We start from the raw sequence: 19,887 nt of genomic DNA, 5'->3' as shown, positions 1-19,887 counted from the left end.
ATTCATTCATTCACTCAAACTCTAATCAATTTGTACATACATCAATAACCAAACCAGGAGAAAATATACCCTGCCCACATTGGAGTTCAAAAGCTACTGGGAGAAGACAATGAACAAAATGAACATTAAACAAAATATAGAATATTAGGCCAGGCATGGTGGCTCACGCCTGTAATCCCAACACTTTGGGAGGCCGAGGCGGGCAGATCACTTGAGGTCAGGAGTTCGACACCAGCATGGCCAGCAGGGAGAAACCCCGTCTCTACTAAAAATACAAAAATTAGCCAGGTGTGGCGGCGGGCGTGCCTGTAATCCCAGCTACCTGGGAGGCTGAGGCAAGAGAATGGGTTGAACCCAGGTGGCAGAGTTTGCTGTGAGCCGAGATCGCGCCACTGCACTCCAGCTTGGGTGTTGAAGTGAGACTCTGTCTCAAAAAAAAAAAAAAAAAAAAGCTGGGGGCAGTGGCTCACGCCTGTAACCCCAGCACTTTGGGAGGCCGAGGCGGGAGGATCACAAGGTCAGGAGTTCGAGACCAGCCTGGCCAATATGCTGAAACCCCGTCTCTACTAAAAATACAAAAATTAAAATTAGCCAGGCGTGCTGGCGGGTGCCTGTGATCCCAGCTACTCAGGAGCCTGAGACAGAATTGCTTGAACCCAGGAGGCAGAGGTTGCAGTCAGCCGAGATTTTGCCACTGCACTCCAGCCTGGGAGACAGAGCAAGACTCTGTCTGAAAAAAAAAATATATTAGAAGGTGATTCATTCTATGGAGAATAATTAAGCAAGGGCTGGTGAAAGGGAGTGCTGAGGGAGGGGTGAATGTGCAGTTACTTATGTACTAAATTTGCTGAACTCACTCTCATCACAGGGATTTCCCACATGATATTCCTTCTGTCTAGTGTTTCCCCATCAACCCCTGCAGTGATTTTTTTTTATTTTTTAATTTTTCTGGGTACATAACAGGTATATTTAGGTATATATATTGAGGGGGCACATGAGATGTTTTGATACAGGCATGCAATGTGTAATAATCACATCATGGAGAATGGGGTCCTGCAGTGATTTTAAAACAGCTGCAAATTCTCTGACACTCTTCTTATCAAGACGCGGAGTCTATGATTGCTTTCTATGAATCTGGGTGGGACTAGGATAGCTTCAACCAATAGAAAACAATGGAAGTGACACGGTGATTTCTAAGGCTATGTGATGAAAGGCAATGCAGCTTCTTGACCAATGTTCTTGTCCACTGGAATGAGCTGTAGAACCATGGTGCATCATACGCGAAGTGTGACTATGCTGAAGCAGACATGCTTTGATGAAGCCCAGGCCAATGAAGCTATGTATAGGCATTAGTCAATAGTCCCAGTAGACTGGGAGAAGACCACGGAAGAAGTTCTGGAGGATTCCACTCCACAGCCATCAAGTCTATCAAGTCACCTTTGAGTCTTTCCAGGTGAATCCCCAGACATCATGGAGGAGACAAAAATTGTCCCCAACTGAGCCCTGTCCAAACTTCTGACTCTCAGAATCCATGAACATAATAAAATAATTGTTTTATGCCACTAAGTTTTGGGAGCGGTTATCCAACTAGAGTAATTAGGACAGCCCTTTGTTAACTAGATAATTTCTACCTGTCTCAGCTTAAGAGTGACTTCCTCAGGAATGCTTCTAGACCCCACCCGTGACCCAGCTAGATCAGGTTCTGCTACTATAGCATCTTTTATTTCTCCTTATATCTAAACAGCTATTTTTGTCAATTACATTTTTTTTTGTTAGTTTGTTTGTTTTTGAGATGGAGTCTCACTCTGTTGCCCAGGCTGAAGTGCAGTGGCACCATCTCAACTCACTGCAGCCTCCGCCTCCCATGTTCAAGCAATTCTCCTGCCTCAGCCTCCTGAGCACCTGGGACTACAGGCACCCGCCACCAAGCCCAGCTAATTTTTAGTAGAGACAGAGTTTCACTATATTGCCCAGGCTGGTCTCTAACTCGTGACCTCAAGTGATCTGCTCGCCTTGGCCTCCCAAAGTGCTGAGATTACAGGCCTGTGCCACTGTGCCCACTCTGATATCATTTAAATGTATGGTTTGCTTAGAAAGGTTAGAAACAGGCCGGGTGTGGTGGCTCACACCTGTAATCCCAGCACTTTGGGAGGCTGGGGCAGGTGGATCATGAGGTCAGGAGTTCGAGACCAGCCAGACCAACATGGTGAAACCCTGTCTCTACTAAAAACACACACACACACACACACACACACACACACACACACAAAAATTAGCCAGGTGAGGTGGCATGCACCTGTAATCTCAACTACTCGGGAAGCTGAGGAAGGAGAATCACTTGAACCTGGGAGGCAGAGGTTACAGTGAGCCGAGGTTGCACCACTATACTCCAGCCTGGGTGACAGAGCAAGACTCCATCTCAAAAAAAAGAAAAAAAGAAAAGAAAGAAAGGTTGGAAACAAATATTTACCATGTGACATACAGAAGTTACTAGAAATCCATTTTATCCCTCCATTTTGTAAATGCAGATATCAAAACAACCCCAAATCATATATTCTCCATCATTTTATTATGAAAAGTTTCTTTTCTTTTCTTTTTTGAGACGGAGTCTCGCTCTGTCACCCAGGCTGGAGGGCAGTGGCGCAATCTCGGCTCACTGCAAGCTCTGCCTCCCAGGTTCACGCCATTCTCCTGCCTCAGCCTTCCGAGTAGCTGGGGCTACAGGCGCCCGCCACCACGCCCGGCTAATTTTTTGTATTTTTAGTAGAGACGGGGTTTCACCGTGTTAGCCAGGATGGTCTCGATCTCCTGACCTCGTGATCTGCCCGCCTTGGCCTCCCAAAGTGCTGGGATTACAGGCATGAGTCACCGCGCCCGGCCATGAAAAGTTTCTAAATTACAGCAAAGTTGAAAAATTTTACAGTGGACACCCGCATATCCGCCACTGAGATCCTACCATGAACACTTTGCTGTATTTGCTTTATCTCACATCTACCTATTACCCTATTTATCCATCAACCCAACTCATCTCTGGATGCATTTCAAAATAAATTGTCGACATTGGTTTATTGTTCCCTAAATATTTCAGTGTACATACTTTTTTTTTTCTTTTCTTTTTTTTAAAGACAGGGTCTAGCTCTGTAGCCCAGGCTGGAGTGCAGTGGCATGATCTTAGTTCACTACAATACAGCCTTGAACTCCTGGGCTCAAGTAAACCTCCCGTCTCAGCGCCCCTCCCCGCCCCTAGTAATGGGACTGCAAATCGTGTGCCACCATATCTGGCTATTTATTTACTTATTTATTTTTGTAGAGACAGGTCTTGCTGTGTTGCCCAGGGTAGTCTCAAACTCCTGGCCTCAAGTGATCCTCCCGCCTTGGCCTCCCAAAGAAGTCAGATTACAGGCGTATCTTTAACTGGCGTTCAATATTTTCTTTTGAGGTAAACTTTACATACAATGAAATTCACACACTTCACTAAGTTTCATAAGTGCATATACCTGTGTAACCCAAACCCCTCCCCAGCATGGCAACTAGTTTTTTTTTTAATGCAGCCTCTAAAGCAAGTGTCAGAGAGAGAGAGAAAGAGAGAGAAATTATCTTTTTTTTTTTTTTTTTTTCACTGCAACCTCTGCCTTCTGAGTTCAAGCAATTCTCCTGCCTCAGCCTCCTGAGTAGCTGGGATTACAGGCACCCACCACCAATGCCTGGCCAATTTTTGTATTTTTAGTAGAGACATTTCACCATGTTGGCCAGGCTGGTCTTGAACCCCTGACCTCAAGTAATCTGCCCACCTGAGCCTCCCAAAGTGCTGGGATTACAGGCGTGAGCCACCATGCCCAGCTGAGAAATCATCTTTTCTAACTGAACTTTAGGAAGTTAAGCTGCATCACTTCCTCTGCATTTTATTTGTTGAGGGGCCCAGTTTCAAGATGAAGGGACATAGACTCTGCCTCTTGATGGCAAGTCTATCAAAGAATATCAGGTTTATAAAAACCGTAAGTTTTCCAACAGTCCAGAGAGGAGGTGATGACAGCCTAGATTGAGGTGTGAGCAGTAGAAGGGGAGAAGCAGTTGAATTCTGGATAGATTTTAAAGGTGGAGGCCAGGTGCGGTGGCTCACATCTGTAATCCTAGCACTTTGGGAGGCTGAGGTGGGTGGGACACCTGAGGTTAGGAGTTCGAGACCAGCCTGGCCAACATGGTGAAACCTCATCTCTACTAAAAACACAAAAAATTGCCAGGCATGATGGCTCATGCCTGTAATCCCAGCGCTTTGGGAGGCTGAGGCAGGAGGATCACGAGGTCATGAGTTTGAGACCAGCCTGGCCAATATGGTGAAACCCCGTCTCTACTAAAAATACAAAAATTAGCCAGGCGTGGTGGCACACGCCTGTAGTCCCAGCTACTAGGGAGGCTGAGGCAGAAGAATAGCTTGAACCTGCAAGGCAGAGGTTGCAGTGAGCCGAGATTGTGCCACTGCCCTCCAGCCTGGGGGACAGAGCAAGACTCTGTCTCAAAACAAACAAACAAACAAACAAAGAAAATTAGCTGGGCATGGTGGCAGGTGCCTGTAATCCCAGCTACTCAGAAGGCTGAGGCAGGAGAATCACTTGAATCCGGGAGGTGGAGGTTGCCGTGAACCGAGATCATGCCATTGCACTACAGCCTGGGCAACAAGAGTGAAACTCCCATCTCAAAAAATAAAATAAAATAAAGGCGGAGATGGCAGGATTTCCTGGTTAACTGTGGGTGGAAGGGAAAGACAGAAGTCAAAGACAACTCTAAGGTTTTTGGTCTGAGCGGCAAAGGACAGAGCTGAAGAAAGTTGGGGAGGGGGTGACCAGCACGGTGGCTCACGCCTGCAATCCTAGCACTTTGGGAGGCCGAGGCGGGTGGATCACGAGGTCAGGAGACCAAGACCATCCTGGCTAACACAGTGAAACCTCGTCTCTACTAAAAATACAAAAAAAATTAGCCGACCGTGGTGGCGGGCACCTGTAGTCCCAGCTACTCGGGAGGCTGAGGCAGGAGAATGGCGTGAACCCGGGAGGCGAAGCTTGCAGTGAACCGAGATCACACTATGGCACTCCAGCCTGGGTGACAGAGCTAGAATCCATCCAAAAAAAGAAAGAAAGCAAGCTGGGGAGAGGCACGCTTAGGGGGAAAGATTGGAAACTCCATTTAGGACCTATGGAATTTGAGATGTCTTTTAAACCCTTGGGTAGAAATGGTGATGAGGTAGGAGCCCAAGGTTTCGTGGCCAGGTCTAGGTTACAGACAGAAATTTGAGGATTATCAGAATAGAGACGGGGTTTAGAGTCATTAAGCTAGACAAGAGCACCTATGGGTGGGTGCAGATACAGATGTCAACGCCATGGCCCTGGGTCATGCCAAAGTTGACATGCTGGGCTAGTGACTAGGCCTGACCAGAGAGGTGCAGAGAGAAGGGCTGGAAGCAGGGAGAGAAAGTGCTTCAAGGAGGGAGGGGTCAGCTGCACCAGATGCTGCTGCTGCTCAAGCATGTGTGGGCTATGGCCTGACCATCATCCAACACTCTGATGACCCTAGTAGCTTCTTCCCTGGAGGGCAGTCCTTTGGTCCATTTGAGCCAGGGCTCCTGAGTGAAGCCAGATAAGGTGGGTCCCAGTCTTGCCAGAAGTCTTGTCTGAAACTCCCTCTGCCCCAAGGAAGATATAACCAGAAAGGAGATCTTGTTTCCGTGGTCAGGAAGGGGTGGGGGGCAGGGCAGAGCCACGGGGCAGCGGAGGATGGGGGGCATTTCCTTAAATTGGCATGACCCCTTGGCCTTTCCAAACAACCCCTTTCTCACAGATAACAAGTAACTGTATTAAAAAAAAAAAGAGCCTCACTGGGTAAAATAGAATCTGTACAATTCAAAGTCTTCTGGCCTCCAGGGAATCTCCTTCCCTTCTTAGCAGCCTCCTTGGGGACCTAGGGGGCGACCCGGCTGGAGGGGACCAAGATCCCAGGTCTTCAGCCTGGTCCAACAGGAACAATAATCGGGCGTCCGCTTCCCTGGAGAAAGGCCGGGAGAGCAGAGGCTGGGGTATGTGCTCAGGCTTAGAATCTGGGGCTGTGGACGGACTGCTGGGACAGGGGATGAGGAGGGCTGGGTGCCTAACCGGGTCTCAGAGGTCTCGGGGGCCCAGTGTCATAGATTCTGGGGATGGAGGGTCGGTCACCTTTTCTGCCGACTCAGCTCTGCCCTATGGGCTCTTAGCACCTGCAGCACGGGATCGTCCTGGAACTCGCTGCCGTCGGAGTCTGGGCCGGGGAGGAAAGAATGAGCTCCAAGGGGCCGGCCTCTTAGGGGGCTGGCCTGCCTCCAACATCCAGGAGGGCGCGGGCATCACCTTCTGCAGCCTGCAGCAGCAGGGCGGCCTGGGCGAGCAGGGCCTCCGAGGGGGCGTGGTCAGCAGCGGGCGGGGGCGGGGCCAGGGCCTCCGGAGACCCCACCTGGAAAGCTGGCGGGGAGGCCTTGACTGTGGATGCCTGCTCAGCTGGAGAGAGTGGGAACTCGGGCTGCAGGCAGGCTCCAGGGGAAGGAGTGGCTTCGCTCTTCCGTATCACTGACCCCGCTGCGGGCGGCAAGGCCTTGGCTTTCAGAGACTGGGCCTTGGCCCAACACTGGGATTCAGATGGAGGGGGAGTGACCTTGGTTTGGGGTTGTGTGGCCTGGACTTTCGGAGATCCAGCCTTGGGTGGAGGGGGGCCCTCGAAGTGAGGAGGCGTGTCCTCCAGGCTGTCAGGGAACAGCCGAGCTGCCACTACCTGGCCCAGGACACCCCTGAGCTGAGGGCCAGGTCCCTGGCCAGCTGCAGGGACTTGCTCGGCAGCCTCTGGGCGAGGGGCTCTGCTCCTCCGAGACTTGGGCCCCAGGCTCTTAGGCTGGGCACAGCTGCTTGGGTCAGGGATGGGCAGGCCCTGGGGGACAGCTGGGGATGGGAGGGTGGAGGCTGGAGGTGCAGGGGTACAGGCCAGGGGAGCCGGGGTGGAGGCTGGGGGTGCAAGGGTGGAGGCCAGGGGAGCTGGGGTGGAGGCCGGGGGTTCGAGGGTGGAGGCCAGGGAAGCCGGGGGCGCGAGGGTAGAGCCCAGATGTGCTAGGGTGGAGGCCTGCTGCGTGGGAGGAACAGCCCCAAGGGATACCCAAGGCCCAGACTGTGGGGCCCAGAAGAACCCGTGGGAGCTGGGGGCCCAAAAGATGTGTGGAGAGGACACTGAGGGAAAAGGAGGCCTCTCCATATAGAAGGCCTCTGGTGGACCAGGCTGGGCCACACTGCTCCACAGTGGGACATGGTTAGGCTGGGTCCCCAGAGAACTGAGGGTCTCCACTGGAGCAGGAGAGGTCTGTAGACAGATAAGAGAGATCTGAGACAGAGAGAGAGGGTGGAGGGTCCTCAGTCCCCCTCAGACCCAGCCCCTCCTCCAGCTCCCCCCCAGGCTCCTCCCTCCCTCAACTCACCAACGTGCGGATGGCAGGGGTCAGAGGCGGCACCCAAGCTCTGTCACCCTTGCTTCCCTGAGCCTGTTCAAGCTTCCGCCGCTGCCGCCACTGGTACAGAATGTCATCCTCTGGCCGAAGGGGTGCTTGGGAGGAGGCTGGGGCTGGAGCAGGGGTGGGGGTCTGGGCCTGGGCTGGTGCCGGGGATGCTGTAGGGGGAGGTAGAGAGGAGAGCGTGGTGAGGCAGGGGCCAGGGAGATCAGCAACCCCAGGACAGCCTGCACACACGCCCTCCAACTGTGCAGGGGGTTACTCAGACAGGCTCTCCAGATACTGTCCCAGCTCCTCTCTGGGGTGGGAAGAGGGGAAGGGGTCAAAGTCAGGGGAGCGAGCACTCCTGGTCTTCTCCATCTGTCATCATTCAAGTCTTTGTTCATTATATATATATAGTCTTGTTCTGTCACCCAGGCTGGAGGGCAGTGGTGCGATCACTGCAGTCTCGACCTCCTGGGCTCAGGCGATCTTCCTGCCTTAACCTCCTGAGTAGCTGGGACAAAAGGCGTGCGCCGCCACACGGGGGTAATTTTTATTTTTTTGTAGAGACGGGGTCTTGCTTTGTTGCCCAAGCTGGTCTCAAACTCCTGGGCTCAAGCCATCATCATCCCACCTGGGCCTCCCAAAGTGCTGGGATTATAGGCGTGAGTCACAGTGCCTGGTTTCATTCAACAAATATTTATTGAGCTGTTCTGGACATTGGAGTTACAGCAGTGACCAGAAGACATATTCCCCAGAATCCACCCACTCCCCCACCCGCTACAGCCCTCACCCTGCTCCAGCCCCACTCACCCAACCTGGACTCTTAAATAGCCTCCCTGGTCTCTCTACTCTCCTCCAAATCTGTTCCCTACTCTCAGCCAGAGGGAGCCTGTGAATACCTGAGTCAGACCAGGCCTCTCGTACTTAAGAACCCTCCCTTGGCTGCACCTCTCTCCCGGTAAAAGGTGAAGGCTTTGCCTTTTACACCTGTGGTTCCCTCTGCCTGGAATGCTCTTCCTTCATGTATCGCACGGTGCATTCTCTCACATCCATCAGATCTTGGTCACCTTCCCTGGCTTCCCTATTCAAAACTGCAACAACCAGCTGGGCATAACGAATGGCTCATTCTTATAACCCTAGTGCTTTGGGAAGCGAAGGCAGTCGGGGGATTGCTTGAGACCAGGAGTTTGAGATCAGCCTGAGCAACATAGTGAGACCCTCATCTCAACAAATAAAAAAATAAAAACAATTCTGGGCATAGTGGTGCATGCCTGTAGTCCCAGCTACTCAGGAGGCTGAGGTTATAGGATTGCTTGAGCCCAGCAATTGGACTATGATGGCACCATTTATTTATTTATTTTTGAGATGGAGTCTCTCTCTGTCGCCCAAGCTGGAGTGCAATGGCGCAATCTCGGCTCACTGCAACCTCCGCCTCCCAGGTTCAAGTGATTCTCCTGCCTCAGCCTACTGAGTAGCTAAGACTACAGGCATGCACCACTATGCACCATTATGTACCATGTGTGGCTAATTTTTGTATTTTCAGTAGATACCGGGTTTCGCCACATTGGCCAGGCTGGTCTCAAACTCCTGAGCTCAGGCAATCTGCCTGCCTCGGCCTCCATGCCTGACCCACCTCATCTGGCCTTATCCCTGTTTTACAGCTGGAGAAACAAGGCCCAGAGAGGCCCAAAGTCCCATAGCTGGTCAGTGGCAGAGTTGGGATTTGCACCCAGGCTGCCCTCAGTCCTTGCCTCTCAGCCCTTACCGGGTGCCCTGGGGCCAAGGCCCTTGCTGGAGTCAGGGATGAAGGTCTCCGAGAAGGGAGAGAGGCCATCAGAGCTGGTGGGGAATGAGGAAGTGCTGGCATCGCTGGGGCTGAGGGAGGAGGAGGAGGAGATGGAGGCTTTGCTGCAGGGAGAAGGCAGGAGTGAGGCAATGGAGGTCTCGAGACCTGGGCCACGTGGAGCCGCAGTAGGAAGGGTGATGGGGGCAGGGGTGCAGGCACCTGCGTTCGAGCAGCCTGGCAGCTCTGCTCTGTAGGCTCAGCGTCTCCAGGTCCAGCAGGGATGAGTTCCATGTGTGGAGGTTCTGCAGGGTGACAGGGTCAGACGCCAGCCCCAACCCAAAGGCTGCTGGGAAAGGGGTTCTAAACAGAGGGCCTGGAATGCAGGTTGTACTGCCCTTGGTAACCTCACATGCCAGCTTAGGATCTGCTCCTCCTCCTCAGGGAGGAGAGACCCAGTTTTCCCCTTTGGATTAGCACCTTTTTTTTTTTCTTTTTTTTTTGAGATTGAATTTCACTCGTTGCCCAGGCTGGAGTGCAATGGCACGATCTCGGCTCACAGCAACCTCCATCTCCTGGGTTCAAACAATTCTCCTGCCTCAGCCTCCCAAGTACCTGGGATTACAGGCATGCGCCACCACGCTCGGCTAATTTTGTATTTTTAGTAGAGACGGGGCTTCTCCATGTTGGTCAGGCTGGTCTCAAACTCGCGACCTCAGGTGATCCGCCCACCTCAGTCTCCTAAAGTGCTGGGATTACAGGCGTGAGCCACCGCGCCCGGTGGATTAGCACCTTTCATGGACAAATCATGGTTGGAGGAGGATGGATCCCACCTCCCAGATCAGAGCTGCTTCATCAGAGCATTCTATCCTCTGGTTCACAGTGGTTGGCTCAAGGATGAGTGAATCACAGTGAGCCCTGGGGCTTCTGATGGAGCAATTCGAAAAGCCCCCACTTCCCACTGGAGTCACTGAGCCAGGACCATGGGAGCCTAGAGACCCCGAGGACCATCCTGGCTATTGTGAGGGGAAAGCCCGCCTGGGACTGAGCCCAAAAAGGAGAAGCACAGAGGTGGGTGTGGTGGCTCACGCCTGCAATCCCAGCACTTTAGGAGGCCGAGGCAGGAAGATTGCTTGAGCCCAGGACTTCGAGACCAGCCTCGACAACAAAGTAAGATCCCATCTCTACAAAAAAACCAAAAAATTAGCTGGGCATGGTGGCGCATGCCTGTAGTCCCAGGTACTCAGGAGGCGAAGGTTGCAAAGAGTTCAAGGCTGCAGTGAGCCATGATTGTGCCACTGCACTCCAGCCTAAGAGTAAGACCCTATCTAATTAAAAAAAAAAAAAAAAAAGGCCGGGCGCGGTGGCTCATGCCTGTAATCCTAGCACTTTGGGAGGCCGAGGTGGGTGGATCACAAGGTCAGGAGATGGAGACCATCCTGGCTAACACGGTGAAACCCCATCTCTACTAAAAATACAAAAAAAAATTAGCCGGGCGTGGTGGCGGGCACCTGTAGTCCCAGCTACTCGGGAGGCTGAGGCAGGAGAATGGTGTGAACCTGGGAGGCGGGGTTTGCAGTGAGCCGAGATTGCGCCACTGCACTCCAGCCTGGATGACAGCACAAGACTCCGTCTCAAAAAAAAAAAAAAAAAAAAAAGGCCGGGCTTGGTGGTTCACGCCTGTAATCCTAGCACTTTGGGAGGCTGAGGTGGGCGGATTGCCTGAGCTCAGGAGTTCGAGACAAGCCTGGGCAACACGGTGAAATCCCATCTCTACTAAAAAAATACAAAAAAATTAGCTGGGTGTGGTGGCATGCACCTGTAGTCCCAGCTACTCAGGAGGCTGAGGCAGAAGAATTGCTTGACCCCGAGAGGCGGAGGTTGCAGTGAGCTGAGATGGCGCCACTGTACCCCAGCCTGGGTGACAGAGCAAGACTCTGTATCAAAAAAAAAAAAAAGGGGGGGGCATGGAGCCCAGAGAGAGTTGGGTCTCTCCCAACATTATTCAAACACCTGGATCCAGGCATATCTGGAAACATCTACTTTTGGATTTCCCAATTACATTAGCCAGCAAATCCTCCTTTTCTGTTTTAGCTTCCTTGAAATGGGGATCAGCTCCAATTCTTTTTTTTTTTTTTTTTGAGATGGAGTCTTGCTGTCGCCAGGCTGGAGTGCGCTGGCGCTATCTTGGCTCACTGCAACCTCCGCCTCCCGGGTTCAAGCAATTCTCCTGCCTCAGGCTCCTGAGTAGCTGGGATTACAGGTGTGCACCACCACGCCCGGCTAATTTTTGTATTTTTAGTAGAGACGGGGTTTCACCATGTTGGTCAGGCTGGTCCTGAACTCCTGACCTCGTGATCTGCCTGCCTCAGCCTCCCAAAGTGCTGGGATTATAGGCATGAGCCACGGTGCCCAGACTTTTTTGTTTTTTTTTTTTAAATAGAGACAGGGTCTTGCTCTACTGCCCAGGCTGGAGTGCAGTGGCATGATCATAGCTCACAGCAGCCTTGAACTCCTAGGCTCAAGCCATCCTCCAGCCTCAGGCTCTCAAGTAGCTGGGATTACAGGTACATACCACCACACCTGGTTCTCTCTCTCTCTCTCTCTTTTTTTTTTTAGTAGAGGCAGAATCTCACCATGTCACCCAAGCTGGTCTTGAACTCCTGGCCTCAAGCAGTCCTCTCACCTTGGCCTCCCAAAGTGCTGGGATTACAGGTGTGAGCCACTGCTCCTGATCTTCTAATTCTATCCTAGGGCTGGTGTTGTCAGTTCAGGCACCCAAGGGAGGGAGTGCATGGGGATGTCACCTGCTTTATTTCCTGAAGGGGAGCCACAGCATGGGATGCACTGGTCACGTTGACCGCAGTAGGGACAGCTGTATGGGGTCTTCCTTCTGGTTTGTTGGCTCCTGCTGAGAAGCCCCAGTTGAGGTATGAGGGCCAGGAGGAGTGGCTGCTGGGGGCATTGATCAGCAAAGGTTTAGGGGTGGGAGTAGTGGATGGCACTGAAAGAGGTACCTGCTGCACTTTGACTGCTGGGGTCTGGAGAGTCAGACCGCAGCCACCAAAAGTCAGCTGGGGTTGGGCCTGCAGGCTGGCGCTCCTCTCGACTGGTGGGCTGAGCCTGGCGGAACCTGTTTATATACCTGTGAACATCAGGGGATAGGAGGTGAGTGGAGTGAGGAGAGCCAAATAATAATAAGAATAATCATAGCAGCCAACGTTTACCAAGCACCATGGCAGAGCCTGGTAGCTATCCCTCAATATCTGCTTTTCTTTCTTATATAGTCACATAACTGTTTTTGAGACAGGGTCTCGCTCTGTCACCCAGGCTGGAGGGCAGTGGTGCAATCATAGCTCACTGCAGCCCCCAACTCCTGGGCTCAAGAAATCCTCTCTCCTCAGCCTCCTGGGTAGCTGGGACACAGGTGCATGCCACCACACTCAGCTACTTTTTGTATTTTTATTTATTTATTTATTTATTTGTAATTAATTAGTTTATTTTTTGAGCCAGAGTTTTGCTCTTGTTGCCCAGGCTAGAGTGCAATGGCGTGATCTTGGCTCACTGCAACCTCCGCCTCCTGGTTCAAGTGATTCTTCTGCCTCAGCCTCCCAAGTCACTGGGATTACAGGCGTGCACCACCACGCCTGGCTAATTTAGTAGAGACGGAGTTTCACCATGTTGGTCAGGCTGGTCTCAAACTCCTGATCTCAGGTGATCCACCCACTTTGGCCTCCCAAAGTGCTGGAATTACAGGCGTGAGCCACTGCAGCCCTGCCAATTTTTGTATTTTTAGTAGAAACGGGGTCTTGCCATGTTGCCCAGGCTGGTCAGGAACTCCTGGGCTTAAGGGATCCTCCCACTTTGGCTTCCCAAAGTGCTGGGATTACAGGAATGAGTCACTGTGCCCAGCCAGGAATGTAACTTTTAGCTGGGCACACAGCCAGTCTCCTATGGACTATATTTACCAGGTACCCTTGTAGCCTTGTGACCACGTGACTAAGTTCTTGACAAACAGGGTATGAAATGTGATTTTGGAAAGCTGATGTGGTTGAAAGCCATTTTGCACCATGAAGGAAAGGGCAACGGCCTAGAGTTTGGACAGCAACAAGACAGAAGTAACCTGTGTCCCTGACACCTCAACTACGGGTTGCCACGTCATCCCTGGTGGCTTCTGCCTGGACTGCAGGTGAGGGAGGAATAAATTCTATCTTGTTTCAGCCATAATTAATTTGGGACTCTTTGTTACAGCAGCTGAACCTGTATTCTACAAATCTAAGTGGTGACTATGTGAGAAGCACTGCTAGAGATCATTATATATAGTAACTCACTGAAAGCTCAAAACAGCCCTAGGGGATGTGTACTATTAATATGCCCAATTTAGGCCTGGCAGTGGCTCACACCTGTAATCCCAGCACTTTGGGAGGCTGAGGCAGGTGGATCACCTGAGGTCAGGAGTTTGAGACCAGCCTGGCCAACATGGTGAAACCCCATCTCTACTAAAAATACACAAAATTAACCAGGTGTGGTGGTGGGCACCTGTAATCCCAGCTACTTGGGAGGCTGAGGCAGGAGAATCACTTGAACCCAGAAGGGAGAGGTTGCAGTAAGCCGAGATCATGCCACTGCATTCCAACTTGGGCAACAAGAGTGAAACTCCATCAAAAAAACAAAAACAAAAACAAAACAAAACAAAACACCCAATTTAGAGATAAATAAACTGAGGCTGGGCATGGTATGTCTGGCCTGTAATCACAGCACTTTTTGGAGGCCAAGGTGGGAGGTTTGCTGGGTGTGGTGGCATGCATCGTAATCCCAGCAACTCAGGAGGCTGAGGTGGGAGGACGGCTTGAGCCCAGGAGTTTGAGGTTATAGTGAGCTGTGATTGTACCACTGACCTCCAGCCTGAGTAACAGAGCGAGACCCTGTCTCTAAACAAATAAATAAATAAATAAAAAGAGATAAAGAAACTGAGGCCAAGATCATACAGAGCGTTAAATGACAGAGCTGGGATTTGAACTCAGGCAGTCTAGCACCAGAGTTCTTAACACACATAAACTGCCTGGTCCTAAAAGAGTGCTGCAGAAACAGCTCTGGCCATGATGATTATTACTGCATGCCTTCTCCCTCCCTCTAACCCAAAGCCTCTTTTTCCCCCAGGGCTGCTGGTACTTACTTGGCCACCACGGAGTCCCCGCTGTCAATCAGGGTGGGTGCTGGGGAGGCCCCCATCTGTCCCTCAGTGGTGCTGGGCAGGGAAGGGGTCCCTGAACTGGATGGCCAGGACTCCTCAAACAGCTCAGGGGAGTTGGGACCTGTTGCTAGAGCCTTGGGAGCTTGTGGGAGCCTGGATCTCTGAGACCTGGATGGGCTCAGGGTCTAAGATCAGGGAAGAGCACAAGAAGAAAAAGTGTGAGGTCTCATGGGTCATCCCTGCAGGGGAACCAAGACACACACAAAGTCTCAGTCCAGAGGGGAGGAAACACATCCTGTAATGATAACAACCTAGTGTGATGGGGGCTCAGATGGGGAATCCAGGTGGTAGAGAGGGGGACAAGGGCAGGGCCGTGGGGAGGGGAGAAGGGGCTGTCTCTTAAATCTCTCATCCCTATCTCTCATCACATGTCTTCCTACCCTCTAAAGGTCATTCTCTTGCTACTGGGCTGGCACTCAGCACTCTTTGAGGGTTGTCCTCACCTTGGGACACCAGGTCTGGCTCTGGGATGGCCAGTAGTGGCTTCGACCCAGGGGCGCATCTCCTAAGGGACTATCTTGAATGGAGAAAACTGGCAGGCTGCAAGAGGAAAGTGGCGTTCAGGCAGCACGTGGTTTCGCCGCAGCCCTGGGGAGGGGGACATTAGAGGAGGGCAGAACCAGACAATTCCCATAGATTCCTGGAGGAGAGGGACTGTTATTTCCATGAAGCACCGTTGCACATTCAGGATAGTGACAGTGGAAGGGTGAGTCCTGGGAGCCCGCCCTTGGAGCAGTCTTAACAGGGAGCAACTCAGGAACTGACAGCCGGTGGTTCTCAACCCTGGATCCAGTCTAGGAGGGGCTTTTCAACGTTACAGGCGCGCGGTTCCCATTCCAGACCAACAGAATCAGAATATCTATTAGTGGGGCTGGGCCTCCGTGTCTTTTCCGCAGCCTCCCAGGTGATTGCGAAGTGGAGTTCAGGTTAAGAACCGCGGCTCGCCGGGCGTGGTGGCTCACGCCTGTAATCCCAGCACTTTGGGATTACACCGAGGCGGGTGGATCACTTGAGGTCAGGAGTTCGAGACCAGCCTTACTAACATGGCGAAACCCCGTCTCTACTAAAAATATAAAAAATTAGCCAGGCGCGGTGGCAGGTGCCTGTAGTCCCAGCTACCTGGGAGGCTGAGGCATGAGAATTGCTTTAACCCAGGGGGCAGAGGTTGCAGTAGCCAAGATTGTGCCACTGCACTCCAGTCTGGGCCAACAGAGCGAGAGACTCTGTCTTAAAAAAAAAAAAAAAAAAGAAAGAAAGAACCGCGGCTGGATTATATCACCGAGCATTTCCCATACATTCTTGGGGGACACGAAGGCAAAGGGTAGATGGACTACAAGCCCCAGGATCCACTGGGCTCCGCCTCCGCGAGAAAGTTCAAAGACAACGCCCAGGCGTGTCTGGGGGCCATTTCAAAATGAAGAAATTCAGATCTCAAGCCTTTCTTGGACACCTTTAGAGGAAATAATTCCTTGGGGCCCACTCAGAGAGGAACATAAGACTCTTAGGGGACCCCCGGGATGCTAACGGCTACGGCTGGAGAGGCCAACGGCTGTGGAGCATGTTGGGAACTGTAGTTCCAGTGCGGTGGAGCCCTAGCGACTCCAGACCCTATCCAGCCCGTCCCTAGGCTGTGCTGCTCTCGCCGTTGGTCCTCCCCAGCCTCCTGTAGTCCCTGGAAGAGCGATCGGCCTCACCTGCGGTCCATCCCGCGGCTCCCTCCGCGCTTCCGGCCGCTCTGCTCCTTCACCCAACAGGCCCCGCGCGCATCTCCGTCGCTTAGCAACGCCCTATCAGCCCCGCCCCTCTATGTGCCCGCGCCGGAGGCGAGCGGCCTCCAAGGCGACCAATGAAAGAGAGGAAACAGAAGTACCCGGAGGGAGGTGTTTCAGGATTGGCTGGGACGACTGCCTGCCCAACAGGGCGTGTTTGATTGGAGAACCTGCCGCGTGTAGCAGTAATTGGCAAGACCATGCACCAATGGGAAGGATCTGAGGCTGGGCTTGCGGTTAGGAGGTGATCTAAAGTACCCTCGCTTAAAAGTCCCGCTTTTTAAGCGCCTTCTTGCTGCAGAAGTCCTGTCCCGACCCCGGTCTAACTACCATTCTTTCTGTTGCAGGGGCAGTGGGGCGGGTTGGGGGGGCGCGCTCTGCCCCCTCTCTAACCGCTATTCCTCCATCAGTTGGGCCAATCAGTCCGTCCCAACGGTCATCTAACTTCTTTCTTGCTGCAGGAGCAGCTGGTTGCATCAGTTGCCAGGTCTGGGCTCCTGGCCGAGGTAGCGGGATCAAAATGAGCTATTTCGAGCCCCAGCGCGCGGCCCCCGGGGGGCCAGCCTGAACTGTTCATGCTCGCGCCCCCTGGCCGCTGCGCACCAGAGGCTGAGTCAGAGGCACAGAATTAGGCCCGGCCTGCCGGGGGACTGGGCCCAAGGCCTGGCTGAGGATAAGGGTAGGGAGGGCCTGTTCTATGTCCTCCTGACATCCTGGCCGGGCTACCGCATTCTCCAGGAATCTGCTCCTAAAGACCTCCATCTGCGTCATCCTCAGAGCTGCCAGGGGGGAGGCAGTGGATTAAAGGGACTGGAAACTCTTCCGTGGGCTTCTTGGGTCCTGGGCCCCAATCACCACGCTGTGCTCCCCACACCCGCAAGGCTCCCCCTCCTCAGCCTTAGTTTCCTCTTCTGGAAATTGGGGAATCTTCATGTCACCTTCTTGACAGCATTTGCCAGGCATCCAGCAGGCGCTTAATAAATGGCCAAGTCATTGTTTGGGTTTCTAAATAAGGCTCTCCTAATGGCCGGGCCTGGCCACGGTCCCAGTGTCCCTGGGCAGCCCTCCGAGGGGCCGGCACAGGGCGCACTATAAATGAGCGGCTGCGCACGCAGGGGCACTGCAACGCGGAGGAGCAGGATGGAGATCCCTGTGCCTGTGCAGCCGTCTTGGCTGCGCCGCGCCTCGGCCCCGTTGCCCGGACTTTCGGCGCCCGGACGCCTCTTTGACCAGCGCTTCGGCGAGGGGCTGCTGGAGGCCGAGCTGGCTGCGCTCTGCCCCACCACGCTCGCCCCCTACTACCTGCGCGCACCCAGCGTGGCGCTGCCGGTCGCCCAGGTGCCAGGCCTGGGGAGGGGTGAACTCGACCACTTCCATTGCCAGGGGTCTGGGGCAGCCTGGGGTGGGAACATGTGAGAGAATGTTCGTTGGCCTTGGGCGGGGTGGAGAGTCCGCAGCTCCGAAGGGCTTCCGGAGTCAATGGGAATCTGAGGCCCGCTCACTGCAGCGGGTGGGAGGTCCCCGTCGCTCTTAGGTAGGGGGCGGGGTGGGGGGCTCTCAGCTCTCCAGAGAACGGAAGGCCTGGGTCGCTCTAAGGGGAGTCTTGCTTACTCTGAAAGAGGCTGGTGATCCGGGAAATCTGGGGAAAAGGAGGCGGGCAGTGACTCCTGAGGGGAAGGAATGTTCTTAGTCTCGGGGAAGAGTTGAGAGACTGTGTGCGGTGGCCCGATATCTCCAGAAGAGGAGGGGAGAGGGCCCTGCGACTTGAGGAAGGGTTCCCGGCCACTCTGAAGTGGGGGAAGGCTACCAGTAGCTGCCGAGGTCCCGTGACTCGAGTGGGAGAGTAGGCAGAGGACCCTGGAGACGGGGGAAGGGGCATCTTGGCGAGTTTGGCGGGGCTGGCGGAGAAGGGACCCGGGGCTCTGAAGAGGGAGCTGGGGAATCAGTGCCCTGGGGGGCACGATGACTTCGGATTCGCTGACACCGGGGGAGGGCAGCGGTTCCTGACCTTGCAGGGGAAGGGAGCCTCATCACTGCGGGGGAGAGGGCAATCCCAGATATTACAGGGGGAGGGCGTATCCCTGTTGTTCAGGGTGAAGAGGTCCTGGGTGACTCCCAGTAGGAGAGCTGACTGCTCAACTCCGGAGGCCAGAGTGAGCCGCGGCACGGAACCGACGGGGGTGGGGTCTCCCTGGGTGGGTCCTGGAGCCTGGCCCAGCCCAATGACAGTCCCGTCCGCGCCCGCTACGCTCAGGTGCCGACGGACCCCGGCCACTTCTCGGTGCTGCTAGACGTGAAGCACTTCTCGCCGGAGGAAATTGCTGTCAAGGTGGTGGGCGAACACGTGGAGGTGCACGCGCGCCACGAGGAACGCCCGGTGAGCCGCGGCGGGGGGCGGGGCTGGAGCGGGTACGCTCGCCGCCGGGCCGGAGGGGCGGGGCCGCTCAAGCCTCCCTCCCCTCCAGGATGAGCACGGATTCGTCGCGCGCGAGTTCCACCGTCGCTACCGCCTGCCGCCTGGCGTGGATCCGGCTGCCGTGACGTCCGCGCTGTCCCCCGAGGGCGTCCTGTCCATCCAGGCCGCACCAGCGTCGGCCCAGGCCCCACCGCCAGCCGCAGCCAAGTAGGGGGCTGGGCCGCGCCCGCACCCCGGGAGCCTCCTCAGGCTCCCTCTATTAAAGCCGATCTGACTCCGCCCAGCCAGATGTCCCGAGTGCGCCAAGGACTGTCCTCTCACCCACTCCTGGATTCTGCCCTGACCTCCATCCTGGACACTGCCTTGATAACCTAGACCCTTCCACTGACACCCTCGCTCTCACACCCCCTCCAGCTTTCCGACCCCACACCGACAACTCCCCGGCTTCCAGACCCTACCAGCACTACCCTAACCCTCAGCCGACAGTCTCAGCCCCACCGACCCACTTTCTTGGCATATAGCCCCACTTAAGACCCCTCCTCTACTTCCTTCTGAGTCCTCTACAAAGACATCCGGGTACTACATTTCCATCCCTTCCCTATTTTGACACCAAATTATGGTGTAGACAGCCCTCCCCCAACCCCAGGCCAGTCAGGCACAATCCCCCCACCCCCCAAAAGTCCTGGACTGCACAGACCTCCCACTCCAGACCATCCAGGCCTGGTTCCCAAGACCCGATCCTTCCCCTGCAACCAGACAGTCTACAACTGCCCCCTCCAGCCCATTTTCTGCCGTGAAACCCCAGCCAGCCACACCAGACTCTGGAACCCTTTTCCGACGGCCCCAACTCTTGGACACCAGGCCAACTAGAACACCCAACACCAAACTGTACAGACTCTCCCAACCTCCCCAGACTCTGCACGGATGTCCTAGGCCCCCTCCCCAACTCTAACCAGACCCCATCCCCCTAAGTCCCTTTGTCTTGACCCCCAAGTCTTCAACCAGATATCCTCGGCAACCCACCTCCCACCCTCCTCCTCTTCTCCTTCAAGACCCAACTGAGCACCCGCTCTGATTCCCCACAGCCTTTCTCCCTGCCACCACTCCCTTAGTCTTTCCCAGGCTTACTCTCCCAATAAATGTGCTAGAGCTCTGCCAACTGCTTTG

The 19,887-nt window shown here is 54.0% G+C and overlaps 2 protein-coding genes across 14 annotated transcripts; one reads left to right on the top strand and one right to left on the bottom strand.

Annotated features, from left to right (window-relative positions):
* Positions 1-3,262: 3,262 nt before the first annotated feature.
* PROSER3 (proline and serine rich 3) lies at positions 3,263-16,385 on the bottom strand. Of its 13 annotated transcripts, none has more exons than XM_034944983.3 (11): positions 16,230-16,385; positions 14,979-15,123; positions 14,458-14,660; positions 12,299-12,426; positions 12,089-12,192; positions 9,504-9,586; positions 9,264-9,406; positions 7,484-7,671; positions 6,375-7,389; positions 6,204-6,285; positions 3,263-6,036 (listed from the first exon to the last, which is right to left on the bottom strand). In XM_034944983.3, the coding sequence occupies exons 3-11, from the start codon at positions 14,511-14,513 to the stop codon at positions 5,895-5,897; spliced, it is 1,941 nt and encodes a 646-aa protein (XP_034800874.2). In that variant the 5' UTR covers positions 14,514-14,660; positions 14,979-15,123; positions 16,230-16,385; the 3' UTR covers positions 3,263-5,894. The 13 variants fall into 13 exon arrangements, with proteins under 13 accessions (XP_034800874.2, XP_008967405.3, XP_024782520.3 ...); XM_008969157.5 differs by having other exon boundaries at positions 14,979-15,075; XM_024926752.4 differs by having other exon boundaries at positions 6,375-7,368; positions 14,979-15,075.
* A 134-nt stretch (positions 16,386-16,519) lies between these two features.
* Positions 16,520-19,879, top strand: HSPB6 (heat shock protein family B (small) member 6). Its single transcript, XM_034945761.3, has 3 exons — positions 16,520-17,642; positions 18,559-18,681; positions 18,770-19,879. The coding sequence occupies exons 1-3, from the start codon at positions 17,400-17,402 to the stop codon at positions 18,929-18,931; spliced, it is 528 nt and encodes a 175-aa protein (XP_034801652.2). The 5' UTR covers positions 16,520-17,399; the 3' UTR covers positions 18,932-19,879.
* Positions 19,880-19,887: the final 8 nt, after the last annotated feature.

This window comes from Pan paniscus, chromosome 20 (assembly GCF_029289425.2).
Source record: "Pan paniscus chromosome 20, NHGRI_mPanPan1-v2.0_pri, whole genome shotgun sequence".
Classification (NCBI taxonomy): Eukaryota; Metazoa; Chordata; class Mammalia; order Primates; family Hominidae; genus Pan; species Pan paniscus.
Note: the sequence above shows the minus strand (reverse complement) of the source record. Positions and strands in the feature narration are given on the sequence as shown.

Bases quoted from the DNA above. Each gene is read 5' to 3' on its own strand.
- PROSER3 (XM_008969157.5), bottom strand. The intron at 7,390-7,483 runs GTGAGTTGAGGG...TCTCTGTCTCAG, and splicing joins CCCCTGCCATCCGCACGTTG to ATCTCTCTTATCTGTCTACA. The intron at 6,037-6,203 runs GTGACCGACCCT...GCCTTTCTCCAG, and splicing joins GAGCTGAGTCGGCAGAAAAG to GGAAGCGGACGCCCGATTAT.
- HSPB6 (XM_034945761.3), top strand. From the start codon at position 17,400: ATGAGCGGCTGCGCACGCAGGGGCACTGCAACGCGGAGGAGCAGGATG. The intron at 17,643-18,558 runs GTGCCAGGCCTG...CGCTACGCTCAG, and splicing joins TGGCGCTGCCGGTCGCCCAG to GTGCCGACGGACCCCGGCCA. The intron at 18,682-18,769 runs GTGAGCCGCGGC...CCTCCCCTCCAG, and splicing joins CGCGCCACGAGGAACGCCCG to GATGAGCACGGATTCGTCGC.